General features: G+C 42.7%; 1 protein-coding gene across 3 annotated transcripts; it reads right to left on the bottom strand.

The window, feature by feature from the left end:
- Nucleotides 1–264: 264 nt before the first annotated feature.
- Nucleotides 265–9665, bottom strand: LOC135496870 (sialin-like). 3 transcript variants are annotated; one of them, XM_064786433.1, is made up of 12 exons: nt 9498–9593; nt 8077–8402; nt 6498–6742; nt 5814–6053; nt 5338–5425; nt 4965–5051; nt 4623–4753; nt 4147–4296; nt 3647–3776; nt 3068–3218; nt 2817–2907; nt 265–2312 (listed from the first exon to the last, which is right to left on the bottom strand). In XM_064786433.1, exons 2-12 carry the CDS (start codon nt 8126–8128, stop codon nt 2067–2069), a joined length of 1611 nt encoding a protein of 536 aa, XP_064642503.1. In that variant the 5' UTR covers nt 8129–8402; nt 9498–9593; the 3' UTR covers nt 265–2066. The 3 variants fall into 3 exon arrangements, with proteins under 3 accessions (XP_064642503.1, XP_064642504.1, XP_064642502.1); XM_064786434.1 differs by lacking the exon at nt 8077–8402 and having other exon boundaries at nt 9498–9665; XM_064786432.1 differs by lacking the exons at nt 8077–8402; nt 9498–9593 and adding an exon at nt 7231–7508.
- Between the last annotated feature and the right edge of the window lie 1004 nt (nt 9666–10669).

The following is a 10669-nucleotide window of genomic DNA, read 5'->3' as shown; positions in this document are numbered from 1 at the left end:
TTGTCTTAATGAGTACGCCTTCAATCCTTGTAGACCGGGGGGTGTCTCAAAGGTTGTTGAAAAATGACGATGTGTTTTCGTAAACGCCGCCAGGTGTCAAGGGTCTTCGAGAACGAGGTCGTTTAGATGATGGGCATACATTGCGTATAAATAGTATATAGATCTGTTTTCAGGTTGAATCTTTTTCGACATGGAACCCAAATCTGATTTCCTCAGCTCAGGATTGATATGAGGAAAGTGAAAAAAATTACACTGACGAACATGTGTTGGCATTACGACCAAACTACATCTTTATTAACAATCAATACCATAAATAATATACTAGAACTCTGTATGGGAAACAAAAATTGTTCTCTGGGGCCATTTTATCATACTACGACTTCTTTTCTCCATGTACATATTTCTAAAACTACAGCTCTATCACCGGGAGAGACGATAGTGCTCACTAAGATTTGTCACCAATGGTCCCCTAATTCGGATAGAATTAATCAAGATCAAAAAAGACCATCACAGGCAAGCATACTCAAATACTTAGCCAAGCAGAAGAAATAAGGTTGGGACCATACCAGAAAATAGGCCTACAAATGTTCCGAGTCGTTATCCGTCAGATAGCCGGTTAACCTCGGTCATCCACGGAGCTGCTTTACAGTTTTTCTGCCTAGAATATGGAGCAAATAAATAACAATACATGTACTACACGAGGTAGCACGGTGGCCAATCCAACTTGACACTCTGTGTTCACATTGTAAGGTCAGTAGCTTTGCAGCAACACGTCCAGCCCCTGTGCAAAATGCATTGGTCACCAGTCAGGCAAGGATCCCCCCATCATCCGATCGGTTCTTTTTTCATCTTGTGAAGTTTGGTCGTCTATAGACCAACATTCATGCTGCAGAGCAAGGAATCGGTGAATATTCGCCACTGACCCTATACAAGTGAAAAAAGAGTCTTTACAACAATCAAATAACACAACGATGACAATCTTGTTATGGAACGTTGAATTCCCTTGAAATATGTTAAAGTGGTATGGCACAAGTAAAAGCATTTTTAACCGACTCAAAAACTATCATAATTGAATGGCTTATGACCAAGGACTTTGGTGACCTTGGTTAGAGACTGCACGCAGGTGAGATATCAAACTTAAGTAACAAACTTAACATATGATGTCAGGATAGACACGCATAATTGTGTCGGCTGTGTGTCTCTCGCCAGCAATGTTCAAAACTTTCTCAACACGTGAAAGCTAGGCCGATTTTCCTCAAAGCGAGGAAGGACGGGCGTCCGTAGTGTAGCCCGAAAGCCCGGTACTAAAGGTGCACCTTTGATACAGTATTGATTATCACACAACAACATTGAACTAAAAGCATAACTTGAAGAAACAGCCACGTGATATTAGATTAAGTCACCGTTTTACGATGGTTAGATTTTGAATACCAACGAATTATGGACGCTCTTTCTTGTTATGCTGCTACCGGTATATAATCATGGTAACGCGCACACCGTCGGCAGAAAGATAACCCGTGGCACGACAGTGCTTTGAAAAAGAAATAAAAAAGGTAAAAAGATGATTGCAAAACGATGCTCACAAGAAAACCTCATTATAATACGTTCTCTCTACACAGTCAAGAAAATATATGGATTTTTGTGTATCGTCTTTAATAGTTTTGCACATGGCACTTGCGAAACCACAAAACATAACATAAACTTTCAATTAATGATGAAAATTAATGGCACACGTCAATCATTCGATTAATGTACGTGAATCTGCCTTTCTCATTTTAAAACACTCCTGCCATTTCAACTACCACATTTCCAACAAACGCTCCTCCCATTTTACCAGTCTGAAAAAGCTTCCTGTCAGTCAGAATGATTTATAAGATACAAATGGCCACATCATTCAGTGTTGGAACCTAGCATGTAACATTGTCACGTCAGTGTTGTTATTCTTCGTGAACTACCAGTACCTACTCTGTGCAGTCACTCACACACTTTTTGTTCAAACCAGACCAGACTACCGCAACCTTAGTGTCTTTCCACCGTGGACATCAGTGTCTAGATTTCGATTGTTCTTAAACCTTTGTGTCTGTTTCACCATTAGCTGTCTTATCAGCACTGCCGACAGCGTTAAGGGGTACGGTGACTTGGCCATCATCCGCTTCGTTATCATCAGCCCCCTCGAGGTCGGCCTTCTTGTCCTCGTCGCTCGTGGCCCACGACTGCTCCACGCCAGTGCCAAATAGGGAATAGAAGATGGCACCAACACCATAGAAACCTGCGCAGATGTAGAAAACGATCTGCCACTCTTCGCGGGTTTTCTGAAAATGAAATCAAAATATGCAACGTTTTTTAACAGCACAAGAACATTTCTTGATGCCAGGAGTGTTACTATCAGTCTTTTTAGACATTTGCCATGTTTTGCAAGCCTTACAAAGACCTCCAAACGACGGAGTACGAAGAATGAAACATTAATGTTATTAAATCGTTCCCGACTCCTCCTAAAATTAAATGGATTTACGATTGTTGCGAATGGATGAATAACTATTAGTGAATGAACCATGTACCATAGCTTGACATCCTGGCAGCAGCCCAGTGGTTTTCAATATACTCGCCCTCTCGATATTTATATGACGAAGGAGTAAAAAAAGCCTGATCTCAAGATGATGGCTTGATGACATCACATTCCTCCGTCGTTTGTACGGATTCCGAAAACCTGCGTGTTGTCATTCTGTTGACCTTCCTGAATAAGTTCGCCATCATGATTTCTACCATAAAACCCCGCCCCCATCCTGACTCTCATGCGACTTGAAGACTTAACTTACGTTGACAGTGATTTGCCCGACAGCAAGAGGTGCCACCATTCCCGGGACTGTCGCGAAGGTGTTTGTAAACCCAAACAGGATACCAGCATACCTATTAATTGTGAAACAAATATTTGGACTTAGAAATTTTTTCATCATTCAGAGTTGAATTTTTTCACAAATTCAAAATTCTGAAAAATGTTCAAAGCCAAAAAATGACGGCGTGCTTTCGAATGATAAATACGGCTTACCGCACGATAAATACGGCTTACCTGGGTGCAATATCAACATGGTTGACGATGTAGCCAGACCGGCACATGGCATTGAACGTGACAGCAATGACCACGAGGCCCACCGCCAGGTATTTCTGGGTACAATCCAGGAATCCAAGGCCAATGAGAAAGACGCATGGAAATCCGAAAGCTGTCGAAAAATTTGCAACAGTTTAAAATTAAGCTGAATGAATTAACTTTGGAGGTTGTCGGGCTGAACGAGTAGGATAGAATATGCGCCAATAATGACATTTCCAGCCGTCTCGATTGCATCGCTGTTGTCTCGGTATCGAAACTGCAATGTATATTTAAAGACGTGACGATAATTGTCAGATATTTCCTCAAGTTGGGATTTTTTAAATGCACAACAATACCAAATTATAGACTTGAGATTTTATAAAAGGAGGCTAGCTAAACCACGGAGACAAGCTCTTCAACAAGGCGTCCGACACCTCGACAAACTCCGGTCGATAAGCCATTTCTTTCTCTCATCAGCAGTAAAATCCAATTATTTCGTCGACTTACTGGTATTTCATAATCGGCAAACCTGCCGATATTTACAAAGTGATAGGTTCTTACCGATTCCCTGCACGACTTTCCTCACTATGGTAGTACTAGCGCCTTTCGTTCTTATGTAGTCTACGAGAGCACTGCCACCAATCGCTGTAACAAACATGCCCATGTACGGCAGAGCAGAGAAGAGACCGTTCTAAAAAAAGAAAAATTATTTTAACTTTGCCAGATAAAATTGTCAAAGGTCCTTCGGGCTAGATGGATGGATCGGGATTATCATAAAGTTACATTTATGGGAGGTTGATAGCGAAGTTGATACATTGTTCAGCCTCCCAAAGCAGGGGCGTTGTTCAAGCACAACTCTTTCCTTGTATCCATGGAATTATTAAACCAAGAATACAGTTCTGTATTACTCGATTATTTTGAAGTCCACGGAGTAACATCTAATGAACTACACATATCGATCAACCAATGCCGAGCAGAACGTTGTCAATACCATACCTGTACCGGTATACCGATGCCACCTTTGCACAAGCTGATGCTAATAGGCAATGGTGCAAACTTACTGATTTCATGTCGAACTTGAGGACATCCTTCATGTAGGACGGTAGACACGTCATCAGGGTGTAGTTACCCCAGTTATTACAAACGTGGGCCACAACGATAGACCAGATGGGGAGGGACGTCAAGATCTTTTTCCATGGGATTTTCAAAGTCTGCAAGAAAATGAAGGCAATGATGAGCATAGAAGAAGGGGAGATACTGCTTAGAGCAGTGCAGCTCTTGCTCGCATAACAACAGCTACTCTTGAAGGGGGACTATCTTAGCTAGCCACTTTTAAATTACGGAACTTGATAAAACGGAAAATTACTTCCAGCCGTACTTATATTTCCTTAATCTATGATCAAATAACGCCATATTTATCAGTCTAAAGAGGGATGCCAACAACAGGCATCATCTCTAAGATTGTGTTTTTAAACTGTAGCATTCGCTAATCCCCCAAGGAAAGCAAAATAAATTAACGATGGTAATTTCGTTATACCTTCTTTTGCACTGACTTTCCAATGGCCTTCGTTACAAAGTCCTTCTCAAGGGCTGATATCCTGGGATGTTCATTCGGGCTGTCAAACACAAGGAACCACCAGAACACAAGCCAGACAAAGGTGCCGCCACCTAGAAAAAAGTGACACTCGTCGATATACCATGTCCAGGTAAACATTTTTCGATTTACCAGTCGATCACAGCCGATCAAGACATATCCCCCATGCGTAATTCATTGCATTTTGCCAAAATCGCAAGTCGATCAACAGGTGATCAGGGCAAAGTACAATGAAATAGCCCAATCGGCTCACGATCTCGCCATCATCGTTTGAGGAATACTTACCAAAGAGGTAGAATATCGACGGCCATCCAGCATATTCACAGAGTATACCAGACAAGAAGAAGGCAGTGATATTGCCAATCATTGTCCCTGAAATAAGGCAGAAAAAACGATATATTAGAAGTGCTGACTAAATTGTACTATGTAAGAGGCAGCGGAGGCAAATATAAACTTATTTCTAGGACGACGTCATTCTGAATACAATAGGGCCGGACAGTTTTTCCAGGGCGACATTTTCTACTTCTACACCACCTGGTTTTGTGTAAAGACAGGTATTATGTCGAGACACTTCCTCTAAGGGCATGATGCACTCCCCCCCCCCCCCCCCCCCACCATCTTTATCCCGTTCTCAAAGCAGAGATCACTGTCAACTTACCGGCATAGGTAAAAGCAATGAGTTTGGTCCGCTCAAGTGGCGGTGCCCACTTGGACCAGAGATTATGCATCGACGGGAATGCGACGCCCTGCAAGAATGAGAAAACATTATGAAGCTGGTCTGGAATCTGTTAATAATCTTATAATCTCCACATTTATGGGGTTTTAAGAGCTAATTTTGAATTACGTGTCTCCACCTTTTCCATACATGTTCTCTTCTCGTTTCTCGTTCGGTAAATTGGGAAACTCTTTAAAATTTAGCAAGGGGTATAAAGGAATGACTATCATAGTGCGATACCGTATTCTGGCCAAGGTAATTTCGAACAATCAGACATACACAGACTTTACTGTCCCCTTTCATGTTTACAAAGGGAGGACGACATATTTTGCTCGAAATGTTGGAGGGATGACGGCTTGTGTATCATCCAGCGCCACTCCTCTTCTGACGATACAAAACAAACAAACACGTTTACTCACTGTTCCCATCCCCATGATAATTCTCATGAAGAGCGTCAACTGAAAACCGTACGTCGTCTTCGCAACACTTGGCAGAATCATCGTTGCAATGGCTGTTATCAGCATACCAATCCCAAAGACACGTTTGCCTCCGAAGTATCCTGCAATCCATCCACCAGGAACCTGGGTGAGAATGTAACCCCAGAAGAAGGATCCAAGGGCGTAGCCAACCTGGGGTCTTGTCCATTCGAAATCACCCATCTGCGGGAAAAGGCGTAGAATACTAAAATGGTGAAATTAACGCCCGAGTCGCCCCTGGTGTCGGCGGCAATAAGCGCTGTTGTCATTTATTGCGTTTACGTTTCCGAGTCTAAGCCTCTCTACTGTTCCGTAAAAAAACGTCAAACATGCATACCACCGCATCGCTCACGAACTACAAGATGGGGGCGAATGAAGAATTGTAAGCCATATCAAAATCACACACCAACTTTGCCTCATTTGTTCCATAAATCTCTTTCAACAACAACAACAGGATGATAGGAAAACGTTGTCACATTAACTGTTCATACGGTGCTGTCCAAAAGCTTCATCATCACCAAGGTTTATGCAGGGACATGATGTTGCGCGAGGTGGGGATGTCATCGCGGTGCACATAAAACGTCTTTCAAGACAAGGCTAGCAAAAAACGGCCAATATATATCGAACCTGTTTGGCAGTACCATTCCCTGTATCTTTCGCCTCCACCTCACATACAGGTTCATTCGACACTGGGGTGTCAGTTGAATTCATGAGGAAAGATACCATACTGGTCCCTTCAGTCTCATTGACCACTGGCGACCGCACCATGCACACGATGGCCACGGAGAGATCGAACCTCAGGGCGTAGAGGAACAGGAAGCCGAAGAAGCCAACATAGGCCATCATGAACCGACAGGAGCACCATGTTGGTACTGAAACGAGACGAGGATGAATCCAGTTAGAGTTGCTTTCTAAACATTTAAAACCACACGCCACAAGGAACACACCTAAGGTACTTTGATGTGTAGCATTGGGCACAGTTTCATGGCAGTAGTTAGAAAATTATTGAAGCTGCAGCAGTGCACCGACAAGGTAGTGATGCTGAAGACATTTGACCTTGTCGATTGAAGTCTTCGTCTCTCTCGCTGTCTATACTGTCTGGAACAACTGAGAGGTACAGAGACATTTTAAAAAACGTTACATCGGGATTCGAACCCACGATGCTTTGGTTTGTGAACTAGCGGCACGCCACCGCATCTCCTTAGTGAGAAAGCATGGGATTTCCCACTGAAGATCATTTACCGACCAAACTTAATTTGATCGCCCTGAATCTGAAAATGAAAGTTGACCTGCGATATATTAGTATTCCACTTAAACCGATTGCTTATAAACTACGCGATTGAGTTTACATGCAACATACCTTTCATGCCTTCCTTATAAACATCCCGTTCCAAAGCCACGGTATACCTCCTACCGCACAAAGTGTCCCTGACTCTTTCGCAACAATCCCCTGGCCTACCCATGATGCCGACAAAATATCACAGTTTTAATTAACAAATTTGCTCCACAAGACGCTTGCATACAGCTTTGATAATAAAATATCAACGTATGTATCCTTCACATTATATTTTGGTATGAGTAGTTTTTGGAGGTGATGTCTCCTTGAAAATTCGACCAACAAGAACGAGCGTGATCGTCGTCTTCAAGGTATGTAAATATCAATATACGTATATGACACTGCTTTGAAATGAAAGTATAATGCAGAGATTATTCATGTGACAATCTACATATTTTTCTAGTTTTATTTTGATTGACTGAATTTGGGTCAACGCCGAAATACCTCAAGTCGTCTTTTCGAAGCAGTTCGGGCGAAGTGTGATTCAGTCCTCAACAATGCTTGACAAATTTGTCATTTTTTATCATTGTTTTGGTAATAAAGAACGCGATGCATGTTTGTTTTCAATATCGATAGGCTATTTTCTTATCGTGAAATTGTTGGCAGCCTGCTCTTTTACTGGGTTTGGCTTATCTAAGAGATAATGCAAAAGCGCATGCCTTCCAAGTGCAACCGAAAACGAGGCCATTGAGCTTCCGTGTCAAACATCAGGCTGGTATATATCTCGCCTCGTTAGTGAATGCTCTCCGGAAGTATACATCCAGCGACCTGCCAATTAAATCTGACATTGCCAGGACGAATGGACGTAGAGACCTTTACAAGCGGCATGCTTCCACACGTCTGCATGCAGAGAGGACGGCGAACACATACCATCTTTTGCTTCGTTCACCTCAAATTTTTTCGAGGGTTTGCAACAATCCATGGTCCCAATCCTCTGAATATCAGTTAGCTTTGGAGATGAAAGGGACAACACTCCTTCGGCTGTGGAGCAATTTTATCAGTAACCGTTAACAGCCCACGTGATTCCTGGCAGCCTGCAGGAAACTACCAGTAAAAGAAAGCTCGTCCCGAGGTGCAGCAAGACATATGTGAGTCAATGTTACCAGCGCAAACTGCCGGCCATACCAATTATGACTTGACCTCAGCTGAGGACGGCGGAATTGGCATGAGAATATAACACGTCGACTATCAATATTCTGGAAAAACAACAGCTTTTTCAATACATAAAGTTAAAAAAAGTTTCATCGGTTAGAGTAGGTGCGATGTTTGGCCTGTTTCTTGTGGTCGGGTCGGGGCAACAGCGAAGGCAATGAGTAATATAGTGGGGCAGTAGGTAATGGTTGGACACAACAATTGAATTTGAGAAGCCCCCCCCTCCCCCCTATCCACCTCCCCCTGTGTATTTTGATATTAGGCAGGTTTTGCAATCCTTACGAGCAACGAAGTTCGAATGCACAAACATTGGAATATATAGGCTATATATAAAGCAAAATGAAATCAATCAGCCAAGTGGAAAGCTAAAAATAGCTGACTGCACTGTATTGATTTTCTCGGTGAAAAATGCGCATATTCCCCGCGGGTAGCCTGTCATCTGCAGTTGTAAACAAACAACACTATACGCCGGTAAAACCTATGCCTACTAAATATACTAGTATAGTGAGTAGGCCTACCATTAGGCATGGTATTTGCTCTGAACCTAAGTGTCAAGTCAAAGTCTACTTCGCCATATCATCAGCTGCAATTCACATCTATAGCCTATATATATAAAGCAGGTTGCCCGAACTATGTTGTTTCAGTGTCGGTTTGAATGGGATCCTTTTGCTGAAGGGAGGGTCGTTTTACAATACATAAGGTCTTGGTTGCCGGGAAGGACCTGAATTCATCAATTCAGAGATTTTCAGTCCACGGGCTATTTCGCACCCCATCCTTCAATTTGTATTTCACAAAGCAGGCTATACTAATCAGTGACATTGAGCTTGAGGTCAACCAGTCGTTCATCATGGGCGGTCTGGTTTCATTGATAATGGCATACTATCACGTGGAAAAGTCCCCAGATAATTTTAATGACATTTAATCACAAAACGAACCGGGACAATGACCCAGCCGAAAATCTAGTCTCTCGGCGGGAAAATTGAACTGTCGCTGTGGGACCGGTTGTTTGACAGACGACGCCATGTGCCCTTGAGGAAAGGGCAAGCGTCGCCTCACGTGAACATCATAAAATTTCATTCAAGACAACTCAGACATTTCTTTTCATTGGCAGACGAGTGGCAATGATAAAATCGACCTACCTTGTTCTTTTTGCTCCTTTAAATCTTCGTCTGTCATGGTTTTTGCGTTATATTTTGATGGATGCTTGTCAACATCCAAGAAGGAATGCAACACACGATGACGTCATTAATTTCGCAAGGTGACTCTTCATGCTCATATATTGCAACGTCATCAATATCTTAGAGCAGGCCTAACCAGCCTATAGTTTTATTCACATTCCACGATTAGCAGAAGTATAAAGGAAACACGCTCAATATGCAGTGTGAGAAGAGCGCGCAACTGGCTGAAAATCGATGAACAGTTTCCTCTGGAAAGGCAATTGCACATCCCACCATAATTATTTGCATTTGAATATTGTTGTCATGGCTACAGGAGAGCACGTGCTCGATCTATTCTTTCGAGTTCTTTAGAATTGGGTTGGAATTCCTACATCCAGTGTTTCCCCACTACAGCCATTCGAGGTCTGATCTATTGTAAAGAAACACTGACTCATATCAAACAACGCACACAGATTCTACACCCTTCCGGCTCTTGTCTTTCGGAAAACATCATAGTCATCATCCCTTCAGAACAGAAACTAGTCTAACTCAAGCCCACCCGACAGTATTTCGATTTGTGGGCCGAATATTGCCGTTCAGTGAGACGACACCGAACACCTGAATAATAATACAATGTACAATATTCACGAGTGTTGGAGAGGAGGGGTGGTAGCATCTTCTTTACTGCACTCCGGACGCAGTGGACCGGCCTCGCTCCTTAAATCAGGATCAAATTACTATGCAGTTCATTTCGTCCCCGGGATTTCGTCCCCGTGATTTCGTCATCCCGATCATTTTTTCCTCGGGCGCAAGGAGGCCGGTCCGCGAGTTTTTTTTTTACAGGTACGTTCGTACCATTGTGTACATTGACAGCCAATCAGAGCTCAGTAACTTCGCCTGACGTCATCAAGTAAGAAACGCACGTGTTGTTAGTCAGTAAACAAGATCAGCGATGCACATTGACAAATGGTTCGAGTTCGAATCTCGGAAGGACCCAAAAAATGATGGACTTTTTGTTTTTATTGCTTTTTTTTCATTTACTTAATTATTTTAATAATAAATTTCTGGCTGTCAATGTACACAATGGTACGAACCTACCTGTACAAGTGTAAAAAAAACTCGCGGCCGGTCCACTGGGTCGGTGACATCTCCAA

The sequence above is a fragment of the Lineus longissimus genome, chromosome 12, assembly GCF_910592395.1.
Source record: "Lineus longissimus chromosome 12, tnLinLong1.2, whole genome shotgun sequence".
Taxonomy (NCBI): Eukaryota; Metazoa; Nemertea; class Pilidiophora; order Heteronemertea; family Lineidae; genus Lineus; species Lineus longissimus.
The sequence above is the reverse complement of the archived record's forward strand: the minus strand, read 5'-3'. Positions and strand labels throughout refer to the sequence as shown.

Coding starts and splice junctions, on each gene's coding strand:
- LOC135496870 (XM_064786432.1), bottom strand. CDS start 7,333: ATGGGTAGGCCAGGGGATTGTTGCGAAAGAGTCAGGGACACTTTGTGC. Junction 6,743..7,230: donor TTATAAGGAAGGCATGAAAG/GTATGTTGCATG, acceptor GTCTCGTTTCAG/TACCAACATGGTGCTCCTGT. Junction 5,052..5,337: donor CATTGCTTTTACCTATGCCG/GTAAGTTGACAG, acceptor GCCTTATTTCAG/GGACAATGATTGGCAATATC.